Below are 25,641 nucleotides of genomic sequence, written 5' to 3'. Positions count from 1 at the left end.
TCAACGTCGGTTCCTACAGCAGATCTTCATCAGCCACTGAGGAGCAGTCGCTGTCACAGAGAGCTGATGAATGGGGCGTCACATGACGCGCAATGACCAGCAGAGTTTACCCGATAATCAGCAAGACCTTCGTCTTAATTTCCTCCCTGAGCTGCGTGCGTCTTTCACCACCTGTAGTCAGTTTGGCTGCTCAGAATCAGAGTGACGTTGATGCTTTTGCTGAGGAGCAAAGAGCTGCCACTTCTATGCAGGACATCACACACTTTGAAATGTTGCTTTTAAAGTGTTTTCACTTTGACTCAGGTTTGCACTTATATATGTATATTTTAGTACTTTGAAGCAATGTTGAGTTTGAAAACCCTTTAAATAAATTACACAACATAATTATGTTTAAATTACCCCGTTTTACTCTGCAATTCAAATTATAATGTAATTCAAAATTCCCTAACGCAACCTTCAGTTCTGCCGAGTGCAGCCATGATGAAGTGTCTTAAACCTGCATTCTCTCTAGTGTCCACCAGGGGGCGACTCCTCTGGTTGTATAGAAGTCTATGAGAAAATGACTACTTCTCTCTTGATTTATTACCTCAGTAAACATTGTAAACATGAGTTTATGGTCTCAATCTCTAGTTTCAAGTCTTCTTCAGCATGATGTTCATTTCACTTTTATGGATCTCCGATAGTAGGACTTCAATATAAGACGAACGGTGCAGGACGCAAATGTTAGCGCTGGTCATCGTTATATGAAGAAGATAACTAAAGAAGTATAAAGAAGAACTTATCTGAGAAAGTTAAGATAAGAATACGAAAATGTCAATTGTTCTGATAAAAAAAATAAATAATATACAGTATATATTTTCTGCCAGTCTTTGAAAGACAAGAAGTCCGTTACCCAGCAGCAGTGAGGATAAGCCCCACAGCAAGCTGCTGTGAGACCGACCAGGAGCAGCGATGGTAAATAAACTCGGAGATAAAAGTGGAACAGACACAGATTATCTCCCGACCCTTCATAATGCCGGCAATGACCCCGAAGGTCTCGCACGCACCACGATGACGACGCGTGCTGCCTCAGTGTGGGCCACAGATTGCTCCGTACTGAACCGATAAAGGACACGAATCAGAAATCAGATTCGCACAACTTTTATGGCTTCAGACAAAGTGTGTTTAAGTCTGGATGAACTTTCTCTGCAGCAACGAAATTCTGCTTTGAATTTACCTTTACGAGCAGAAGCTCACAGGCTGATAACGTTTTTAAGACGCAGCATGGATGCAGCACTTGTGTGTGTGTTAAGAGGCAGACAATTAAATACAATGTCATAATTACAGCAGTGTGTCTGAGGTGTTCGAGATGTTGAGGGTGGCGTTCTCACGTCGTTACGTTAGTCACGTTTACCTCTTAATTCTTCTCAGAAGTTTATTTCTTTCGGTCGGGGCAGATTGTTGGTGAGAAAATGTCATAAATCGCTCGCGCTCCTCCCAAAGCTAACCGTAAAAAAAGACCCACCCAAACAAGACTGGAGACAGTGGTTGTGCTTGGCTGTGCTCTGTAATTCACATCTGAAGGGAGTGTGTTGTGTGTGTGTGTGTGTGTACATCCATGCATCAATGTGTGTGTGTGTGTTTGGCATTAGGGTTCCTCTGGTATTTTTAAAGCAGACACAGCTCCTTGGTAGAGTGAAAAACATTGGCCACATTGCCCCCTTTGTTCTTACGTAAGACAAAGCTTTGAAGTGAGCCGTCCGTTACATAAGACCTCCAAAAACACGGCTTATGATACAAACAATAGCAACGATATTTGTAATAAGAATTTGGCAAAAAGTAAGTATATATCTAAATATATTTACACATACATACTTATATGTACAGTATACACACACAGAAAAAAGATTATTAATTAGATGGAGAAAAGAAAGAAAAACATATATACAGTATATATTTAAATCAGGAGATACAGAAATGGAAATAAAGAAAGAAACAGACTTTTACAAAAGGGTTCCTCCCTTTCTCTCGTCGCTCTGGCTCCTCTATCTGTGTCTGTGTCTGTCTGTATCTATCGCTGTCTGTCTGTCTGTCTGTCTGTCTCCCCCTCATTTCCTGGCAGCTCTTGGGAGGGGTCCTTCTTGGGAAGAGATCACTCGGCTGCAGGTCAGACCAGTTCAGACTCCCTTCCCCTCACAGCTGGGCTGACGGATGATGCACAGGGAGTCGCTCTGTTGTTGCGCCTTCAAACGGCCCAATTCAGTCTGAAAATTCATAAACGGACGGGTGACAGCGTTACCAAATTTAGATGTGATTCCATATAACTATCCATAGTATTTTTGGGAGACTGCCATGACCCGTGAGGTTCTCTAATCTCTGTCCTGTGTGTCCATTTAAATCCTCCTAAATGAGAGTGGAACAGATGGATCAGCATCTCAGTCGACACGCTACGACTGATTGATTTTTTTCTCCTCTCTTCTCCCCATGGAAGGCCGATAGACACAAACATGATCCGTAGATGCTATTTATAAACCCAGAGGTGTGTGTGTGTGTGTGTGTGTGTGTGAGTGTGAGTGTGTGTGTGTGTGTGGGGGGGGGGGGGGGTTTGTTTGTCCAGTGTGGGAAAATAAAAACCCACAATGACAGCCTGACACTCTCAATGGTCATATTTATACAAATATTCTCTTGACGTAAGCTTGAATGAGGTAATTGTTTTATCTGAAACGCCATGTCATACAGATGGAGAATCTTTCAATAACTGATATCTCTGTGGTTGATCATTCTTAGATATGAGTTTGTACCCGTCATGGTGTTGAGGAGAGTGTTTTGAGTCGGTGTTAAAAACATGGACCTCGTGATCTTCTTCATCTTCAGACTGGTTCAGTGGGTTTGGAGCTCGTGGTGGTTAAACGTTGTGTAACAGTGATACTCTAAATGATAAATGTCTCCTCACATCTCTCGGTATGAGTGGAATATTTAAATTCCACTGTAACAAATATTATCAGGAGTTTATGACCCATGTTTTGTTCATGTTGGTGCACATGTTGGTTCCATAAAACACCGTCTTTGTGTTTATGTAAAATACCTGCATAGCAGAGCCCGTCTCCTTCTCTGGATGCATACCCGGCTGGCACTTGAGATAAAACCCTCACATCATGTAAACCATTGTTCTCAATCCCCCAGAAGCTTCTCTACACGTGTGTCTCCAAGTGGGCAGCTCGCTGTGTGTGTGTGTGTGTGTGTGTGTGTGTGTGTGTGTGTGTCTCAGACAAAGACCTCCGATTGACATCTGAACAATGGAGCGGGCACACAGCAGCCTCCTGACTGATGGGGGGGGGGGGGGGGGGGGGCACAATGGGTCTTTTTCTGCAGCGCTAGTGGAGGAAGCGCTAGCATGTTAGCTTAGCTGGTCATAGGGATCATACTGGACCTGCTCTTTCTCTGCAGATTGTATGTGACACTGACAGATGGTAGTTTTTTGTATCTTTTTTTCTGTACTTTAAAGTGGGTTTGCTTTTTTTTTAACTTGTAACCTCATGTAAAAAGTCATTCATACACTTTTTTACAGTACATTCTTGGTCAATGTTTGCACTTGCAAACCTGTAACTGTTTGCAAGTTTTAGCTCTCAAATTCTGCGTACTTTTCCTTTTTTTTTTAAAGAATCTTTGTATGCATGCTACAGAGATTACATTTTTTTGATTTGTTTAAACCAACTGCCTGAAATAGTATGAAAGAAAAGTTCAAATTTTCAAATTTCCAAATTTCCACAGCTGCATAATAGCACATCATTTGTGTTAAAAAGGCTTAAATCTATGATTGCTGTGACATCATTGTACACTGAAGCCTATTGTGCTCCCTCTTCATGCTCCGGTCGTCCCGCCGTGTTCAGCACACATGAACCTCTCGTGTCATCGTCAGACAGTTTGTGTCCACAGCTGACATACAGTATGAACACTGGCACACGAGATGAGCTAATCAGAGCCTGTGCTGCTGTGATAAGTGGTGTGTGTGTAACGCCTTGTTGTTTCTAGCTACGAGTACACCGTAGAACAAGGGTGTGACTCTTACCTTAGTTTGTCTGCTTTGTTGGGCCTCACTGTTGTTTGAGTACTTTGATTTTGTAAGTAGTGACAAACCAAAGGTGCTGAAGCTAACAGCTCTCTGTATCTGCATTTTATTTAATATGTAGTCCGATGTTTTAACAAGAAGCATTGAAAGGTTTAGAGAAGATAAGATGGAGTATGAAGTAAAGGTTTAGAGAACGCTGATAAACAAGAAGAGTGTCACGGTCGTCCGTTAACAGCCTCGACCTCGGTGTTTTGGTTGATGCTCGAGGCCCTCATCATCACTCTTCTTCTGTGCTTTATTTGTAGTTCTACCAGCGAGTCAGCATTTTTATTTAAAGATATGACATCTCAATATGTGGCAAGTCTTTAAACAAACACAAGCTTGATTTATTTCATCTGGCAGTGGCTTCAAACCCACAATCACAAATGCTTCCCGTGGGCCCGTGAGGACCGTTTAGGAATAATACGCTTCTGGCCTTGTTTGCGAGGCGGCGGCCGAAGGTTTGGCAGCTGTGAAGAAAGAGGCCATTCTTCTGTGAGAGACGCTGGGATCCTGGTCCTCACTGGAGAGGAAGGAAGTCAGGCAGGCGGCCTGAGGGAGGGAGGGAGGGAGAGGATAGTATTAATGACGTTTATTAGAGATTACAGAGTGATTTAAAAGGACAAGGTGAATAAAGACACAAACATGTTCAAACCTCAGTACATAAACAAACCAAAAACAAAACCTGAACTCCTCTGCATGTGTTTAAATTGCATCTCTCTGCAGTGAAACACAGAAACAAGCACGACAAACTCAGGATTATGTTCCGTCGCTGCAGAATCGTTCCCCTCAGCCTGCGATCCATCTCAGAGACCAGACCTCACCTCCTCTCTTCAATGCAGCCTTTACAACCAGGAAGAGACAACATTTATGGCGTATTACCATATCCAGAATCTAAGACCATATAATATTGATATATTGCCCACAGCCCTACTTTACATAATCATTGTGCACGTAAACCAACCTGCACACATGCAGACAGGTGTGATTGATGATCTCATTCCCAAACAATGAGCATTATTAATCTGCACCTCCGACATCCTCCACTCTGGTTTCATTCTCTCCACCAGATGTTTAAACCTGCTGCAGGGATTAGTTCCCGTTCAGGGGGATCGGGTCTGGCTCAGTCCAGTTCAGACGGTGTTGGATCAGAGCAGACCTGTCGAGCTTCTTCTACAACCAAACCGGGAAAAGCATTTCTCTATGGAGCTGACTTTATGTTGAAACAAACTGTTCACACACAGTAGGAAGCTGCGGACGGGGAGAGAATCATCACTGGTGTCCAACACGGTGGCTTCCTTATTGAGAGCGGTGACGGTGTGGAACATGATGCCCTTGGACTGCTCATTGTATTGGCTTGTTTGCATTTTCAGCAATGTGAATATCTGATAATCTCATTTATGATGGCTGATGTTTGGCTTGTTATCAAGTCCAGTGTGAAATTAAATAAAAAGTGACACGTGTTAATAAAAGTCATTATTTAGTCCCTGAGTGACGCTGAGTGACGGTCTGCATTCAGCGACACGGTTGTAGGAATTTCATTGGCAGGAGCTTCCCAATACATATATAACATTAATATATTGATTTGTATGGAGATGATTTTTACATAAATTGCAATTTTTTAATTATTTCAATTTTGTCAATTAGTTATTTAATGAATAAATAAAGAGGTCTAATAAAGAGATCTATTTATTCTCACTCATTTATTAGAAATTTGGTCAATTTCTCAGATAGACCGTCACTGGGTGATCGTATGATTGTATAAATGTATATTGAACTGAACCTGAACAGGGTTGTTTATTATATATAAATGCTTATAAATAAAATTCCTTTTTTTTTTACCTGCTTGAACACAGAAACTACAACAGTCACACGCCTTAAACGTGATGGTATTTCTGCAGTCAGTGTGGAAACAAATGACACAAACACGAATAAAAGTACATCTGATATTTGACTGTATTCCTAAATGTGTCCTCAGGTTCGAGAAGGGGAGGATCTACACGTACATCGGAGAGGTGGTCGTGTCCGTCAACCCTTACCGCGCCATGAACATCTACGGCCGCGACGTGGTGGAGCAGTACAAGGGCCGCGAGCTGTACGAGAGGCCGCCGCACCTGTTCGCCATCGCCGACGCTGCCTACAAAGCCATGAAGAGGAGGAACAAAGACACGTGTATCGTCATCTCAGGTAACACGGGAAAGCCCCCTGCATGGGCCGCACAGACAGCACAGAGATGTCCTACAGAGATGTCCGACTCCCTCGTACAGTTCAAAAGAAGAATAGTTTGGAATCCTACTTTTTTCTGACCACTTTTCGTCCTATTTCCTTATATTATAATATAAAGTCCTGCTGTAATAATCCTATATTTCCTGTTAAGCTCAGGTGTTCCCTCTCCTGACAGATCAGGAAGAGAGACTTCTTAATTGATTCAACATCTGCCAAGTTGATGAAAGAAATCCACCTTATTTTTCCTAAAACTCATATTATGTGGTCACAAGCTGTGTGGCAGCGTGGAGAAACCATGCAGAGGACGAAGCACCACCTAGTGGTCAGAGGGGGAACTGATCCCCCTTTAAAAGACCCCAAATGAGGCTTCACCCTCTGAACCCCAAACAGTTTCAGGGTGTTTTTCACTGCAATATTTAAATCCTGCACCGCAATGGAAACAGAACAATCGTGGTTAAAAGTAGAGAGAACTCCCGTATGTCTTTTGTGCAGAGTAACACGGTTATAACACCTTAAATCATGAAAAAGATAAATACGCAAGTTGAATTGTTTGATTATTTATTTTACCAAAATTGCAAAAAAAAGGAATCTTTCCCTCCAACATTTTTCAAAATGTCCACATGTGTTCCTAATATTGAAAACCGAGGGCTCCACATTCAGTACATATTGAACTATTTACAATTTTCCAACCTCTGCTTACCACTTCCTCTGCTCCGTGAGCAGCCGCCTGCAGTTCAGTTGAATTAAGAGTTTCTGTGACGTGACTGTCGGTCTCGTCTCATTACCGCAAACGTTTAAAAAAAAAAACGTGATTTTGATGAGATATCATCGTTTTAAGATCAAAGGAAGCGTTTGTCAAACATGATTAGTTCAAGGCCTGTCAGAAATTGTAAAACCTTTTTTTGTCAATGATAAATGTTGTATTTTTGGCGACTTATAAAAGAAAACAAGCGTTTCAAATGGTTGTGGAGTTCAGAGGCTCCACAGTGACGACAGAAAATATCAAAGCAAACTGCCTCAAAATAACCCAAACATATGAAATCATATTTTTTAAAGCTCTTTGCACTGTGTTTTTATTTGCAGGGGAAAGTGGAGCAGGAAAGACAGAAGCCAGCAAGTACATAATGCAATACATCGCTGCTATCACCAATCCCAATCAGAGGGCCGAGGTCGAAAGGTGAGCTGCTGCTCAAACTCTGCTTTGGTGACGAAACTGCAGAATGTTATCAGAGAAGGAGGAGTTCTTCTGTGGAGTCCCGCATGCAGTCATACCTTTAACAGAGATGTGTTTTGTTTCTCCAAATGAGCCCAGATACACGGCATATTTTGAAGGTGAAAAATCCTTCCTGTGTGTGAAGATTCCACACACAGGAAACATCTTTGCTGGTGCCTGAGGCCTGCGTGGCTCATTCTGTATTATTTTCTAGGTCAGCTTTATTCTCTTATGGCAGCTGTTGTAGTTAGAAGTAAGTCATTGTCATATTTCAGGGATTAATACTGCCGGTAGTCTCTGAGATCAGAGTGAGATACAGTCCCAGCTCAGGCTGTAGAGCAGATGACTGAGGACCGAGTGGGTGGGGACTGTCCCCCCCCCACACACACACACACACACCACAGGAGAAATAATACTGAATGGTCCTATTCAAGTGTGTTGACATCGATAGATATTAAGAGCGAAGCACAAGAAAAGCTTTGCTTTGAAGTAAACACAATGTAGGTCAGAGATGAAGAGCTTTTAGGTGAACTTTAAATCCAAACTGCTGCAGGTACAGTTGAACATGTAGACTCTACTGTGTACAAGATGTACACTCACTCATTCAAGAGCCATTACAGTATAACTTGTATCATAGCAGGCTTTCAATCTGCTAATAGCAATTTTCTGGTTCACCTCTTCACCTGTGATCTGGTCCCGCCTTCCCTCAGGGTGAAAAACATGCTGCTTAAATCCAACTGTGTCCTGGAGGCCTTCGGGAACGCCAAGACCAACCGCAACGACAACTCCAGCCGCTTCGGCAAGTACATGGACATCAACTTTGACTTCAAGGGGGATCCCATCGGAGGCCACATCAGCAACTACCTGCTGGAGAAGGTAACGGAGCGTCGGCTAGCCTCAGAGGAAGCCAAGGGCGGTCGTACGTGGTGACGGAGACGTCAGTGATTCAGTACAGTAAAGTTTGTACTGCAAGTGCAGATACTAGTTTATCTGCTGTGGTTTGTCTCACGTTTATATTAGAGTTTGTGTCTTAAAGGGTAACTTCTGCATTTTTCAACCGTTCTTTGAAATTGGTCCAGTTTTGAGGAGAACGCTGCAGACAGACGCCGCCAAACGGGAAACTCCTCACCGGCCATGTACGTCCACTTAAAGTGCTTTTTTTCTTTTGCCACTGACTTTCCATAATGTTTTCTGACCCTTATAATAACACTCTGAGCCTGTCGGAGGCAAAAACAAGCACTCTTATAGGAGCTACATTGACGGTGAGGAGTTGCAGTCGTTCTCCTTCAATACTGGACCGATTTCAAAAAGAGTTTTTCCCATTAGACACAAAAACACGCGTCACACGCCACAAACATTGGGAACCACTGACCGTGGTAATAGCAGAGCTTTTGCTTTCAGACAGCAGAGTGACACGTCTCCCCCACTTTGTTGTTGCTTTAAGACGACGCTGATGTTACGCTGTCTTTGCTTTTCCTCCAACAGTCCAGAGTTATTTTCCAACAGGAAGGAGAGCGGAGCTTTCATTCATACTACCAGGTAAATGTGTGTGTGTGTGTGTGTGTGTGTGTGTGTGTGTGTGTGTGTGCACAGTCATTTATTTTAGTTCGAGCATGTGAAAGACTGAACTCGGGAGCAGGAAATACGAATCCGTGCAGAATTTCACATCAAGAGGCCTTTTGTTCCTCCATGCAGGAGTGTAGTGAGCTGAGAGTGAGGTCACCGTTTGTACAGGAAGTGAAGACGTATTAAATTCAAACATGAACAAGGCTGTGTGCATTATGTGAGAGTAATCCAACAGAAATTACAGTTGGTAGTAAATTGAAAAACACAAGAAATGTACTGGTGTTGTGAGTAACGTGTGATGTTTTTGATTCCAGCTGCTCAGAGGAGCTCCGGACTCCCTGTTACGCTCGCTTCACATCCAGAAGGACCCGACTGCTTACAACTACATCAAAGTTGGAGGCCAAATCAAGGTGCTTCTTACAATTCTACTCCCAGACAAACAAATAGGAGCAGCCGAGGAAGAAAACCCCAAAATAAACATCTGGGAGAGCGACTTCTAGTGTGTTTGCAGAGGGATAAATACAATCAAGCACACGACTTACAGATGTGCGTTTCCTCGCCGCCAGTGTACGCGTCTCTGAAGCGAACCTCACGAATCACGAGTGTAAAGTGTCTCATGTGGAGATCGTCATCTCTGCCGAGTGTTTTTCATTTGGAGCTCTGCTGTGCGCCGCTGCATGACCTTAACGAGCAGGAACAAAAAAAAAACACTTGACAGCAACAAACAGCCTGACGTCATGGAACACAATGCGACCAAACAGCTGAGGCGGCGGTTTGTACGCTGTGGGACTCGCAGTTCAGCACCGGTTTGTAATTGAATTAACTGTGGGGATCTGATATCCCGGCTGGATCGACTGGAAGAGAAGAGAAAAGGCTGTGACCCCCCCCCCCCGGGTCAAAACACTCGTGTAAAATGTAGTTTTTCCACATTTAAATACGCAGAAATCTAAATTTTTCCTTAAAGACAAACTGTGGAAAAATCTAACAAAACATTGCAATGATGATGACCCGGTTCCTGCTTTCTCTCTCCAGTCTTCCATCAACGATGGCGCTGATTTCAAAGCCGTAGCCGACGCCATGAAAGTGATCGGCTTCACCGGGGACGAGATTCAGACTGTTTACAAGATCCTGGCCACCATCCTACATCTGGTAATACCCGATAACACCCAAATCCCTGCTCCTCCCTCACACCGGCTGTGTCCCAATATGGGAGACACTGAGTATAGGTTTCAGACAAACGAGCGCCGGCTTGGCAGAGCGGAGCGGTGTCCTCGCCAAGACAGCAAAGTGTGCGGATTTAAAAATGATTGTTTGCTTCTTTGTTTCTTTTTCCTGCTGGAGAACGAGTCCAATGCAGAAAGACGCTCACAAGTAATCTCAGTCAGTAACGGTTTATTTTAAAGGTCTATAACTGAGGAAGTTTCATGAAGAAGAGTTATGTAATGCGTTATTCATTATCGGGAAAATAGAGACAACGTTTTAAATCTGTTATTTTAGTCGAGTTAGTTCTGTTAAGTTCATTTTTGCAGCTCAACTGCTGTTAACTATATAAAAGACACTCTTGGTTACGTTAGCAAGAGATCTAAAGTAACTAATTAGTATTTTACCGATTTAAAAACTAATTGGTATCATAATCCTTCCTATTTGGAGAAATGTGCTTGTTCTGATTTAAAAGATGTGCAGTTTATGGCTATAACTTATCTAAGAAACCTTAAATAAGACATTTAAAATGTTCTATTTTACTTGATTTTTTAAATTTACGTCATTTATTTACCTTAGTCTTATTGCTATTGTGTTCTATTACGCAATGGTGTCAGTATTATTTCTTTACACTTAATTGTTATTTTATTGTTCACACATGTTAATATATTTATTCTATTGTTTTTTGCTATTCTTCTGTTGTAATTAAACTGGCACAAACACTTCCTTTAATGAAGTCCTATCTCATAATCCGTCCCCTCCGGCTTCTCTTCCAGGGTAACCTGACGTTCGGCGTGGACGGCGACGTGACGTTGATAGAGAGCACGAAGCTGGTGTCGGTGATCCGGGAGCTGCTGTCCGTCAAAGAGGAGAACATGGAGAAGGCGCTGCTGTACCGCACCGTGGCCACGGGCCGGGACGTCATCGAGAAGCAGCACACGGCGCAGGAGGCCGGCTACGGACGGGACGCCCTCGCTAAGGTTACTGTTGGGAGGACGTTAAACGACATGATGCTGGTTCTGTCTTTGTAGTGGGCTGCACACAATAAAAGGAAGAAACAAAAACATTGGCCTGCTGTTGCCTGGAGGGTTTGTGACCTTTCACTTAGTGCTTGGTCATGGTTTTCTTTACTGCGATTCACACTGATTCACACACAAGCATGAGTCACAGTGTTGTGACTCCAGACAGAGGAGACAGCGGAGGAAGCTGCACTGTGTGTGGGCTGTGACCTAAAGTCTGACTCACTGGTATTGTGACATTTTGCTCTTTTAGAGGCCCGTCTCTGCTCCGGACTGCTCTGGGCCCCTTGAGCGTCCGCCACACTTTAACGCACACTTAACTGTTTGTCGTCTGCAGGCGATGTACGAGCGGCTGTTCTGCTGGATTGTGGGACGAATCAATGACATCATCGAGGTGAAAAACTACGACGCCAGAGTCCACGGGAAGAACACCGTCATCGGGGTGCTGGACATCTATGGGTTTGAGATCTTCCAGAACAACAGGTGTGGATCTTTAAAATGTTTTTATTTATATTAAAAAAAATCGATTTTTGAAAGTTGTGAATCTTAGAAGATAAGAACATCAATTCATACATTTTACAATTTCTTTAACAAATGATTTTATTGGTTGTAACACACAGCGATGATTAACACACAGCTGCATCTATAACATTCGGTCTCTCTTTCTGCAGCTTTGAACAGTTCTGCATCAACTACTGTAACGAAAAGCTGCAGCAGCTCTTCATCCAGCTGGTGCTGAAGCAGGAGCAGGAGGAGTATCAGCGGGAAGGAATCCCCTGGAAACATGTAAGGAGGACGAGGTCCTGGCTCTGTTTCATGTGCCAGAGTATCTCTGCTCATTTCTAACGTGTCCTGTGAGAGAGATTGTTCTGACGGATGCTGAATGTCTCTCAATCTGTCCAAATGTAACAGCTTTGACTTTCTAGATTCACAAAGATGAATGATTACTTTTATTTACTAGTATAGTATGTAGCCTTCTGTTTATACACATTCTATTTCTTACACTATTGTTTATTTATTTATACTTATTCTACTGTTTTCTATCTCGTCTCGTCTTCCTCTCCTCTGTCGTCAGATCGATTACTTCAACAACCAGATCATCGTGGACCTGGTGGAGCAGCAGCATAAGGGCATCTTCTCCGTGCTGGACGAAGCCTGCATGAATGTGGGCAAAGTCACCGATGAGGTTTTCCTCCAAGGACTCAACGTGAAGCTGTCCAAACACGCCCACTACACCAGCCGCAAGGTAGGAAACATGAGTCAGACATGAACAGAGAGGACAGTTTCTGCCTCTTCGGCTGAGGTCAAAGATCAAAATGCTGAACACTGAACACATATCATTTACAACATGAATCGGAACTATTTTAATAATCAATGAAGCACAAGACATTTCAATACTTTTATGATTCTTGCGTCTCAAATGTGATAATTGTGTGCTCGTGTTTGTCTTTAACGTTTTAAAGTGAATGTTTTTTTTTGGTTTCTTTTGGACAAAACTAAACATCTGATGACACAAGTTCAGGGAGGTTATTGTTTCCACTGTTTTCTGACATTTTATAGACCGATCCGGTAATCTATAATATAATAATACATCATTTGTTGCAGCTTTAGTCATAAAATGTTTGATCTCTCTTTCACAGCTGAAGTGTATATTTTAGTTTCTTTCTTTCTTTCCTGGCTGTGATTTGCAAACTTAATGAAACAAGTGAAACAATAAAATGAGCCGTAAACCTTCATAGAAACATCGCGCTGTACGTGAGATTGTGGTGATGGAGCCGTAGTAACCTGAGAGCAGCAGAGGACAGATTACACCCTGCAGTAAGTAACCATTAGTGTCTGAACATGATCCTGTTAGCTTTAATAATCAGGAAGGCTTACAGTCCGACTCAACACGCCACGTTTGGGATCGGATGACTCGGAGAAGGTGAAAGTCACTCTGATCTGGGGTCAGTTTGTTTCAGTTCCTCTGCAGATGTTGAACATGGAAAAGAGTGTGTTGGGAACAGCTGATAAGTAAAAACACAGCTGTTGTTTTGTGTTATTTCTTTTTTTAAATGACTGCAAGTCTCTGCTCAGACACAAGGGGGCAGCAGCTGAGAGAGAGAGAGAGAGAGAGAGAGTGATGATAGATAGAGAGAGAGAGAGGGCAGAGGGATGGAGGGAGAGAGAGAGGGAGAGAGAGAGAGAGAGATCAGGAGTCTGACTCAACACTTTGCACAAGTGATGTCACTGCTAGCCAATGGGAATGTACGGAGCTGGTGCTCTGCTGTGTTTGTGACAGGGTGGTGGTGAGAGCAGGAGGCAGGAGGTTAAACTAATTCATGAGAGAGAGAGAGAGAGAGAGAGAGAGACCTCACCTCCATCCCATTCTCGTGAACGCGATATCTCAGGTGCCAGTAACTCATAAACAATCTTAGATAAAAATCTGAGGTGATTTCATCATTTCGATGATTTATGGCGTCTTTTAACTTCTTCTAAAGTAATAGGAGACTCACACATCAACTCTTCCTCCTGGCTAATTGAAGTTACATGGTATCTCCGTTGAACTTTTAATAAAATCAACTAATATTCATAATCAAACTTGGAAATATTCACCCCCGAAATTCAACTGCAGTAAAGAATTGTTCTTGGCTTGTGACTTTTAAGTAGTTAGTGTTATTGAATCAATAGAGTTCATCAAATGAATCAAAGGTTTACGTTACATCGCGTTACATTACATGTGCCACACAGAACGCTCACTCAGTATAAATCAGTGTTCCAATAAACTGCAAAGAAACAAAATTGAGCCTTAAAACGTGAGTTTAAAAGAGGAAAAGTGGTTCGGAATAGACGTTAGGAGGTCATTTTGGGGACTTTTGGACCGCAGCCATTGATTGATATCAGAGTTATTCATTTTGAGGTTGAGTAATTGTCCCATATGGACATGAGAACGTGTCGCAGACTGACTGTTGCACGTCTCATTAGGCATTTTGTTGTCGGCACCACTTAGTGGTCATAATCATATTTGCAGTCTTTTTCAGATGTGGGAATTACTTTCAGCCAAATATAAAAAAAAGAGCAAGAAGATACTCTCTCTGTATATCAGTGTGACCCAAAACACACATCCTAACATCCTAACCAACGTTCGAGATGCAAATGAGCTCTGGCTGTGAGGGTTCAAAGTGATCTCCGGCTCTGCAGACTTAAAACACCCTCCGAGGCTCTCCAGCCTCGGAGCTCAACCTCTCAGCTTTCATGTGTGTCTGCCGGGATGAAAAAGAGTGAAGGTTGAGAAAACAAACAGAGAGAGAGACAGAGAGAGAGAGAGGGGAGGTGCACAGGGAGAGACTTGGAATTAAATGTGAGAGGAAGTGAGATATGCACATCAATGGAGAGGACGGGACTGATGGAAAGCAGGGATAGAAGTACAGTGAATGAGGACTGATGGAGCAGCTGTATCAGTGGTAGATTCCTGCATTTTCTGAGGCTCCGCTCGTCAATGTTTTGTTATACTAACGATGGATCAAATGAGCATGTCTCCTGAGAAATGGGTTTGGTTCGATTGAGGCTCATTGTTCCGTCTCATTACCAGCAGCAGCAGGCAGCTGTGTTTGAGTGGAGAACAGCTCCAATAACCCCGCTGTGCTCCACCCGCCCAGCACCAGGTGGCGTAACGCAGCGGAGCGTTTCAGCAGAGAGGAAGACGGATAGTTTTCTCAAAAGTTCTTCAAACAGCTGATGTTGCTCCGTTTTTAATGCACATTCTTTTCTGCAAGGTCGATATAAATCCTACAGGCTGTATTTACAGCATAAAGACGTTTATTGTACATAATCATCCCGTCCATGTACATCCATTCAGTGTTTTGACATATATGTACATAATATGTACACCTACCTGTGCACACAACAGTCCGTTCTTTATCTTTTATTTGTCCAGCTTTGTTGTCCTCGTCCCGAACTATTATTTGTATTTCTGTGTAAGTGCAAAAGAGAAACCGAGTGATATTCCTTCTCAGTGCAGGAGCACTTGGCCAATAAAGCCGATTCAGATTCTGAGGCAGGACGTGAGGTGTACAGTAGTTGAAAGCCTCAGAAACAAGTCCTATAAACTGGACCTTGAGTTGAGATTTTCTTTGTGCCAAGTTGCCGTCTTAGTGGTCATAGAATGAGTCTTGAGTGCTGCCAACGCCCGTCTCTCACCGCAGAAACAAACACAGTGTACGGATTGAATTTCCTGCATCGGAAGAGACTGAGTCAGAGATCTATTCTCGGAGATGTTCCTGTAACACGATCTGTGCTGCGGTTCAGACTCTTAGAGTCTTTACTCGGCGCTCCTTGTCCCCGGCTGTTAACCCTCCTCGTTCGTTCATCACTGCACAGCACCACACGTCTGAACCACGAGCAGTCTTTGGGGTGTTGATTCTGCTCCTGTCACATTTTACTCCCTGCGGCCTCGCTTTTTACTGCAGTATTTAAGTCCTCTGTGGAAACGGCACAATCATGGCTAGAAGCAGAGAGAACTCCCAACATGTATTGTGTGCAGTATAACACAGTTATGATGCTGTAAATCATAAAAAAGGAATTTATACATCCAACATTTTTTCAAGTGCCCAAAAGTGTTACATGCTCTGTACATTGAACTATTTATATGTACACGTACAGCCTCTCCTCTCTGTTTGTCTCTGAGGAGCTCAGAATTTCATGTTTTTTTACAGAATCTAGTTAAAGCGACTTAAAGCGTTTATTCAGGGCGAGATTTTATATGATTTTGTTGAAATATCACAAATTTAAGATTTGTTTTGGTTACAATTTCTGACAGAAGCGTTCGTTGGGCATGATGTGTTCAAAGAGCGTCGGAAAGATGAACATCTGATGATATTAACAGTTGTTACAGCTTCTGGAAGTTTTGGTGATTGTTTGAAGAAAACTATATATATATATATATATATTTGTTTCGTTTACAATCCCGCCCGCAGGTTTTGGGGTTCAGAGGGTTAATGACGATGGCTCAGCGCGCACACACACACACACACACACACACACACATGTTTGAACCTCTAAAGGTGCTGCTAACAGATCAGAAGCAGAGGAGGAAAGGTAGAAAGCTTCCATCGCTGACAGATGCTCTCTGTTGTGGCTTCAGCTTCTCAACATGTCCTGTTGCTTTGCAGTCTGGTGATGATGAATTCTGTTTCACTGGCCTCCAGGCTTCTCAGCCTTGTTATGAATTAATCAGACAGTTTTGATGCACCGGAGCCACGGACTTGTTTACTGAGATGTCTAAATATTACGTGACTTTCCTTTTATTTTCATCAGGTTGTGTTTGTGAGTCTCTTCACTTTCATCACGCTGACAGTGAACTAGTTTCATGAATGCTTTACTCTCGTCTACTGAGTCATACTGTGTTTAATTCTATTTTTAGGTCATTGCACCACAACCAAATCTGGCTGGTTATCTTTCTTATTGACTTGTTTTGTGTTTTCCAAAAATGATGAAGCACATTCGTCTGCACCCACTGTGTGTGTAGGTGCACAGCTGTACAGCAAACTACACACAAATGGTTGAAGGCATCTTACTGGCAGTGTTGGATAAATTGAATATTGATTACAAAGGGAAAGAAATCTATAAACAAGAGTCAAAAGTGTTGAATTAGTAAAAATGTATTAATAAAGCAACAACAGAGCCGGAGCGCTGAAGTATTAGCAAATGAGTTCCAAGTCTACGATAGTAAAGGTTAGCAGTTAGCCCAACAGCAAAGTAACATCTGAAGATGTTGTATTAGCCTCAGAGAGCTAATGCAGCGGCTAGCTTGGTTAGCTTTAAACTGATTGAGGAAAAACTAAATTAGCATCTCAAATTATTAAGAACAAAAATAAACGATTTGCATTTTTTTTTTACCTGCTGATTAACATTTTTGTCCCTTTTCTGTCACAGAAAATTACAATTAAAGTGTGTATGTTTATAATGAAGAATATATTCTATTAAATAATCATTAAAAATGATCCCAAACTGCACCAAGTCACAGGACCTTCTCTCACTCGAACACATCTCAGCGCTCTAGGTTACTGCACGAATTAAATCCACTGCATTAAATCTCGTTATGATAGAGCGTTATGATGATATTTGTGCTGATTATAATCTGATTTGTTCCCCATCTGCTCCACAGAGCGTCTTTTATCTCTTTGTTTGTTTGTTTTTTGTTTTGACAGTTTTCATCAGGAGCACACAGTATGTCCGTGTTGTTTCTGCTGACCTCTAGTGGTCAGAGGAAAAAGTGTCAGAGAGGGGATAGAGAAGTCAGAACGTTTTAAAAGAAGGAATAACTCAATTTATGGGATTTGTTTATTATAAGCTACCACATCAGCATTTCTTCCTTTAATCAAAAACTTAGCTGACGCATCAACATGTGCCCTCGCTGTAAAATCTTTCATTTCTGCTCCTGCATTCTCCTCTTAGCTCGTGTTTTTATTTCCTCACCTCCTGCCCTCCTTCATCCCAACACTATCTTCATCTCACTGTACGCTGCTTTGATCCTCTCAGATGTTCTTTTATTTTTTCATTTTATAATGATATGCTGACACAGTAGTATTTTTTTTTTTTTTTGGAGCAGCCGTCCTGGAAGCTGCCTCTACTTCCTTCATCACCTTTTTTTAGATTTACCTTTCACAAGCGTCTCACAGCACTCGGCGTGTTCAGGTGCAGCATACTAATGGGATGTGGTGTTAGTGTGTGAGTGTGTGTGTGTGTGTGTGTGTGTGTGTGTGTGTCCTCGGCCTGCTGCCGCATGTATTTAATGCATGTAGGGGGTCTGCGCTAAGTGGTGAGGGCTTTCAAGGGGCCATGTGTTGATGATGCTAATCTCAGAGATGCTCTGTTCGTTAGCTGCAGGGAGGCACAAGGTCAGCGGCAGCAGCAAGGTCACAGAGAGAAGTGGATGTTCAGCACCGAGGCAGTCTGATGAGTGTAACCTAATGTATAATCATAGAAATGTGAGTCTAGAGCAGACGGCTACCTCCGGTTCTGTCGAGTGAAGCCGATGCAGAAGGAAGTGTATTAAAGCTGCATTCTCTCTACTGACCACCAGGGGGCGACTCCTCTGGTCGTATAGAAGTCTATGAGAAAATGACTCTACTTCTCTCTTGATTTATTACCTCAGTAAACATTGTAAACATGAGTTTATGGTCTCAATCTCTAGTTTCAAGTCTTCTTCAATACAACATGATGTTCATTTAGTAACTGATGGTCCATTTAGAGTCAAACAGACCATAAAGCAGGGGATGCTTTAGGGGCGGGGCTTACTGTGATTGACAGGTCGCTGCTGCTACCAGAGACGTTTACGACGTCTCTACGTCACAAATATGGTAACTTGCGAACAAAACAAAATGGCGACGAGGCTTGAAAACGTCAGTCCACAAAGCAATGTGTGACGTCTCGATGGCTACAGTCTGTGGTCCACAGTGAGGATGCTGCTCAGTGATTTAATACCCCGACAGCTGCCAGTCTGTGCTTTGGGAGCGAGCCATCTCCTCATCTGCTGCCTGGATTAGCTCCACGGGACCCGCTGTGAGTCCCTGACCGGTCCGGAGACAGTCAGACGCTGCTCGTCGGGAGGCCTGGCCCTCCATACTGTAGATGGCTGTTTGGGCTCGGGGGTTAGAGAGCAGGAGTGGCACAGGTGGCAAAACGGGATGGAGAGGAGTGGATAGTTGGAGTTCAGAACAATAAGACCCACCAGCATCGTGACCAAACACAACAAACTATTTCATCTGTCTGTTCGCTGCAGCCGGTGTTGAGGACTCATCCCTCTGTGACTCCTCCAGCTCAGTGGTGACTCCTCTCTGTCTACATTCAGAACGTCCAGTCTGTGCAGTGACTAGTGAAGGACAGAAGGCTGCGGCTGTTCAATGTGCCCGATCAGTTAATTATATTAATCCGTCAGGTCGTGTTTCTGCTCCTCGGCCAACAAAAGGTGATCAAACATCTGCGAGTCGTCGTTATTTTAGACTTCAGTTACGTACAAATGTTGAAACTTCAATTCTAATTAGATGAGTTGATATCTTAATACATAGTTGATACTCTTCATAAACGTGGCTGCGGTGATCTGCGTGTTTTATCTGCAAACAAAACCTCAAAGACCCGTCACCATCGTGAGAGTTTAAGGTGAAGTGAAGCCTCTTCTCATCACTTCCTGTCACAGTGTTTCCCTGAGACGGTCGGTTCCACCGTGTTCGTGTTAGTTTCTGTCTCTCGCCTTCTCACCTCACTTCCTCCTTCTGTTCACACAGTTTACCTCCTTTATTTATATATTTATTTTTCCTGCAGTTTCCTCTAATTGAAATGTTCCCGTCTCCTCCGTCCTGCCTTTTGTCTTCATTATATTTAATAAAATTAACTTCCCGTCGCTCCTGTTCAAGCTAATTCCTTTTCTCTCCACGTGTCCCCTTGCCCCCTTCTCTCTGTCTCCTTCATGAATCTGTTGGTTTGACTCTCTGGCTGTCAGTCGTTTCTACGATACAGTCCGTCCATCTTGACTGAGAGAGGAGGGGATGTGCAGGCTCATGGATTAGTGGATTGACAGAAGAGACATTTTTAAAGAAAGATGACGGTTCCTGCTTTCTTTAAATGTTAAGATGTTGTTTTTGGACTCACAATCACCTTTTTAGGGCTTGTAGAACATGTCAAACCCAGCTGTTTTTCACTGTAATCTAATATTTTTTTGATAGGAGAGACCATTAATCTGAAAAACTAATCACGCTCGTGGTATCTTATTTTGTAGGGATTGATGGTCCTGGGAACGCGTGCTGATTCAGCAGTTTTTCAGCACCGTCCCTGCTTTACATTCATGGCGTCGTATCCGCCTGAAGCTGCTCAGCAGAGTCGCTCTGTTTAACGGCCTGAATTAGCAACACTAGCGTTTCCACAGCAGCTGGAGGTTACGTGTTATTCTACAGTTATTCTTAAAGGGAGAGTCGTTGAATCTCCTGCTCAGATTTAATCTGTGTTGACTGCATCTAAAAGTAAACAACAGATTTCTCATTAGAATACCAAAACTTAATTTTTGCTAATCCGCTATATTTGCTACTTCATAGGTCATACGTTGTTTGTTTCGTTCTCATTTTTCTTAGAATTTTCTACACAATAACAATAATAACGATGAATTTAAAGTAAGACTTTAATAACAACCCATACTACTGGCAACATTACTGGCATAAACAACTTCCATCTAAAACAATATGCCCAATACATCTCGTTATAATATCTCTATGTTTCATAAATATCAGAACATGTTTATTCTCACTGTCCGTTATATTTATTCTGAATGTGTCTCTTCCACTCTTCCACATCCTAATATTCCTCCTTTCCTCATTCATTCTGACCTTGTTCTGTGTCTATTCGTGTGCCCTCCTCCCTCTCTCTTTCACACACACACACACACACACACACACACACACACACACACACACACACACACACACACACACACAGCCTTCTCCATCACACCCTCGGTCTTAACACTAGGCTGAGTCCCAAACACAGAGGAGGTGCTAATAATAAAGCTGCCAAGAAGTGTGTGTGTGTGTGTGTGTGTGTGTGTGTGTGTGTGTGTGTGTGTGTGTGTGTGTGTGTGTGTGTGTGTGTGTGTGTGTGTGTGTGTGTGTGTGAGCGTGTGTGTGTGTGTGTGTGTGTGTGTGTGTTGGAGTGTAACTGATGAGGGGCCGTGTGGCTTCCAGCAGATGCAGGCTGTCGGTCTGATGGTGCATCTGTTTCTCTCTCTGCCCTCTGTGTGTGTTTGTTTGTTTGTTTGTTTGTTTGTTTGTTTGTTTGTGTGCACTCGGTTATTTGTTTCCTCTGTTCGAAGTATTTATCTCCCGAAAATGTGTGTTCTTGATTTCCAGAATAGATTGTCTCCTAATCTTGAGACGGTTCAAACTCCGTACGGGCTTGAAGTTTAAGGTCTTGAGTATTGAGACCTTATTAAAAGGATTTAAAGTGTTGCTAACTGGCTACTTTAAATAATCCTTTTTAATAACATTTCCTGGCAATAAAGAAGAACTTGAGAGACTGTTGCTGGAGGCACTTCTATGCGTCAGTAGACTTGTGAAGTGGCAGGAAGGTAAATAGTTTAGTGATTTCACTGTCGCAGATCCACCGTGGAGCGCCGTGTGCTTTGAATCAACGCCGACGGATTCATTCAGCTCTCTGATGTAAATCTCTCTGTTTCTCCGTGAGCTTTAGATTGTGTTCTCCTCTCATATGGGAGTGTGTGTGTGTGTGTGTGTGTGTGTGTGTGTGTGTGTGTGTGTGTGTCTGAGAGCACTCCGATGAGTCAGTCAATATTTTCACAAAGACACTAATGGGACGTACTGTGTTGGCTCGGCCTGCAGGTGGAAGGCGATGAGGCTGTAAAAGTTTTATTTGCTTTTCACTCTCACCTCCCGTCTGTCTACACCGTCGTTTTGACTTCACTCTGAGGACGTTTACACGGCCGATAGTATGTGTACACCCGCACATTTAACCCAATGTTACTGTTCAGCATCTCATTCTAAAGACCACGGTGGTTATTATGATGCTGTAACCGCCTCCACTCCTGAGGGGAAGACGTTTCAGAAGAGGTCCAACACATCGTCATGTTTAATCCTGGCCCTCTGCTCTTACATGCTAATCACTTCTCTCTCTTTTGGGGATTGTTGATGATGAGAGCGTGGGATACCACTCTCCCATGTGTCACTCACACTCACACACACACACAACTTCACCCTGCACAACGCTTCCTAAACAGCAGCTTTGCAGATGTGGAGGAAACAGGAAGCCTTATCGCGCTCATCAGGAGCGGTTGCCAGTCCGTGTCGAACCTTTCTGTGTTTCCATTCATGCTTCTGTCCTCCTGCTCACTGGCCTACATACACGCATCAGTATCACACTTTCTTCTCTCTCCATCACACCACATTGGTCTCTCTTCCTCTTCCTCGGTCCTTGTCTCACCGTCTCTGTTGCCCCCATTCTTGACTTTTATTCACTACGTCTTCCACTTCTCTTCCTCTCTCTCTCTCTCCTCTCTCTCTTCCTCTCCTCTGTGAGACTTTATCCCTCCTGACAGTGTTGGGTGTTTTTCCACATCACTGCATCCGGTCTGTTGCTTCTGCAGTTTTGCAAGTCATTCTTAACCTCTATAGAGTAATCACAAAAGGGCTGATGATGTTTGGAATTGAATTCTGACATTGTTTAAGTAATGGGTAGAACTGCAGACTTCATACTTCACACACATTTGTTCTTGAGACTTAATGTGGGCACCATTTCCCAAAAGCAATCGAACCCCAAATTCCCAAGAGGTTTTTCCCACGACACTCTTTAAATCATCAGTGATGCAACATGAGTGATACTGTTTAGTTTGAACACATTAATGCTCCTTTTGTGGTCAAAGTATTCCTTTAAACACACAGTATTGTGCTCTTTGCTCTTTTAATACTTTGTTCTGAGATGATTGTCTTCATTGTCTCTCTGCAGCTCTCGCCGACGGACAAGAGTTTGGAGTTTGACAGAGACTTTCGCATCAGACACTACGCAGGAGATGTGGTGTGAGTGTCTTCAACTTTTATTTATTCAGGAGAAGCTTTTCAGCCGGTGATTCATGCTCCTTTTCCCACATTTGGACATGTTTACGTATTCATGCGTCAGAGCCGAACAGTCTTTTACTTTTGGCTGCTTCAAGAGCAGATAGAAGTTTAGGGTTCCTAAATTACACTCGATGGTTGTTTTTTGACCAAATGTTATTTTCATTGCCTGGTTTCCGTTGTCTATTTAACGCGCTGTATTTGAATATATTGCAGTACTTTAGACAATGCCTTGGATCAGTTAATGTAAAATAGAACAAACACATTTCAGTGCACCTCTCAGACGGTTACGTTACATCGTCGATACTCCAACTGCTCTGCAACATTCATCTTGTCTCCAGTTTTTAGTTTATAATTGGTTGAAATGAAGGAGCTGTCATTGGCTGAACACAAGTCATCTCACGGCTCCATTTGACACTTTCATGTTGGATTTGAACATTTTCTGTAAAAAAGGAGGCAGAACATCAAATAACCCAAAATGAATGTGGATTAATCTTCATCAAAGATTTCCAACAAGTTCCCACATGAAGAGAATTCTACTCCGCCTGGGTGCTGATTGATTCTGTGTGCACAGACGTGTGCAGAGAGTCCACACTGTAGTCTGCAGCAGTGCAATAAGAACTGAATCGCATCCAAAATAACCCTCGTTTGAATACGCAGTTAAGGACACTTGCATGCACACACTCGAACGTTCAACCGACACCTTCGTTGCACGACGCCCCCCCTGAACTGACTGCACCACTTCCCAATCCCCGAAGTACTTGGGTGCCATTCAAATGAATAAATCACACACGCTAAGCCCCCAAAAAGTGCTCTCAGGGAAACGTGTTGAGCCCATGTGTGAGGGCTAAGTGTCTGCCACCCACGGGAGGACTCGGGCTTGATTGATCCCTGAACCACTTAGACCAGGAGGCAGCGCCCCCCTCACAGCACGGCGCTATTTATAGCAGCTCATCACTCAACAGCACACATTAACGTAAAGTGTATATTAACATAGGGCTGAGATAACATTTACATTAAACTACAATTAACACACCCAGTGGCCACTTTATTAGGTACACCTGCTTGCTCATGCTGTTCTCTCACCAGCCAATCATGTGGCAGCAACTCAATGTGTAAAAAGTTTGCAGACCTGGTCAAGAGGGAAATTTGTAGACAAAAACACGGACAACTCTCAGACGGGACAACGCCGAGGTAGCAACCTGTCAATCACAGTAGCCCCGCCCCTAAAGCATCCGCTGCTTTATGGTCTGTTTGACTCTAAATGGACCATCATTTACTAAATGAACATCATGCTGTGTTGAAGGAGACTTTTCTCACAGATGTCTGTACAACCAGAAGTACTAAGATGTGAGGAGAGGAGGCGAGGAAAGGAACAGAGGATGTACAAACTGAGAAATGAGAAGAGAGGATTGATCCTGCCTTTTGTCGGCGGTTCAGGCTGCTGGGCAACTGAGCATGGTTTAAACGCAGAGTATTGGATAACGTGCCATATCACAAAGCACACATCCTCTCAGGCTCCCAACATGACAGCGACTTCACAGTCGCTCGATCTCAATCTGAATAAAGCACTTTTAGGACGCGGTGGAACGGGAGGCTCGCAGCACGAATGTGCAGCCGCTAAATCTGCAGCAACTGTGTGATGCTATCACGTAAACACGCTGCAGAATCTATCAGGAATGTTTCCAGCACCTTGTAGGATCAATGCCTCGGATGATTCTGGGTGTTCTGGGGTCAGTAATAGAAAGGTGCACATAATAAAGTGGCCTCAGGTCGAAGGGATTCTGGTTTATTTACATTTACCCGCCTCCTTGTCTCCTCTCCTCAGGTACTCAGTGGTGGGTTTCATTGATAAGAACAAAGACACTCTGTTCCAGGATTTCAAGAGGCTGCTGTACAACAGGTAACACACACACACACACACAGAGTACTACACACCACTTCAATCACCTCCACACACTGTGTTCCTTGCAGCACTTTACATGACACCCCTCCAGACAGAACAGCACAGGACTAGTACAGCTAATCTCCCCTGAGCTGGCTTTTATCCTCCTCCTCTGCTTCCAGTCCTCCGGTGTGTTTCCTCCGCTGAATATGAACGTGAGGTCTGGTGATTCCTGACCTGCCTAATGTGATATTGATGATACTCGTTACTCGGGTCAAAAGCACAACGTTTGGAAAGCAGCCAAAAATGTTTCAACGTGGGTTTTAAGGATCTAATGGAAACATTATTCTTATTCAAAGTCTACATTAAAATGCATATTGTTGAAGGTAGGAGTCACTCAAATAAGGGCTGCACAATTAGATCTTTTCAATTTGCAGGAGACACAATCTTTGTTACAGGTGAAAAATTGTCATAATACTATTTTAGGTTAAATATTCGTGCTGCAGAGACGTCTACACATCATAATTCACTCATCTTTGTTTGGTATAGATCCCCGCAAAAATCACACCATGTTTTTAATTGTGAAGCGTCACTTTACTAGATAACTAAACATAGTGTCGTCGAGCTTTTTTACATTTGAACAAACGCACAACGGCCAACAACACTGACGTGTGCTGTGATTGTTTGTGTTGTAAACTCTGCCGTCATGTTTCCAGCTCTAACCCAGTGCTGAAGGCGATGTGGCCTGAGGGCAAACTGAGCATCACGGAGGTCACCAAACGACCTCTAACGGCTGCGACGCTCTTCAGGAACTCCATGATCTTGTTAGTGGAGAACTTGGCCTGCAAGGTGAG

At 43.2% G+C, this 25,641-nt stretch overlaps 1 protein-coding gene across 1 annotated transcript in view; it reads left to right on the top strand.

The window, feature by feature from the left end:
- The window catches only part of myo1d (myosin 1D), an 81,331-nt gene that overhangs the window by 10,438 nt on the left and 45,252 nt on the right, over positions 1-25,641 (top strand). Inside the window, exons 2-14 of the mRNA XM_079182361.1 lie at positions 6,066-6,274; positions 7,397-7,490; positions 8,237-8,402; positions 9,012-9,065; positions 9,407-9,502; positions 10,125-10,241; positions 11,069-11,272; positions 11,649-11,794; positions 11,983-12,097; positions 12,387-12,557; positions 22,796-22,866; positions 24,731-24,805; positions 25,504-25,636. Of these exons, the coding sequence (XP_079038487.1) occupies positions 6,066-6,274; positions 7,397-7,490; positions 8,237-8,402; positions 9,012-9,065; positions 9,407-9,502; positions 10,125-10,241; positions 11,069-11,272; positions 11,649-11,794; positions 11,983-12,097; positions 12,387-12,557; positions 22,796-22,866; positions 24,731-24,805; positions 25,504-25,636 (1,651 nt within the window). The remainder of the gene's footprint in view (positions 1-6,065; positions 6,275-7,396; positions 7,491-8,236; positions 8,403-9,011; positions 9,066-9,406; positions 9,503-10,124; positions 10,242-11,068; positions 11,273-11,648; positions 11,795-11,982; positions 12,098-12,386; positions 12,558-22,795; positions 22,867-24,730; positions 24,806-25,503; positions 25,637-25,641) is intronic.

Source organism: Pholis gunnellus (genome assembly GCF_910591455.1).
Source record: "Pholis gunnellus genome assembly, chromosome: 21".
NCBI lineage: Eukaryota > Metazoa > Chordata > Actinopteri > Perciformes > Pholidae > Pholis > Pholis gunnellus.
Note: the sequence above shows the minus strand (reverse complement) of the source record. Positions and strands in the feature narration are given on the sequence as shown.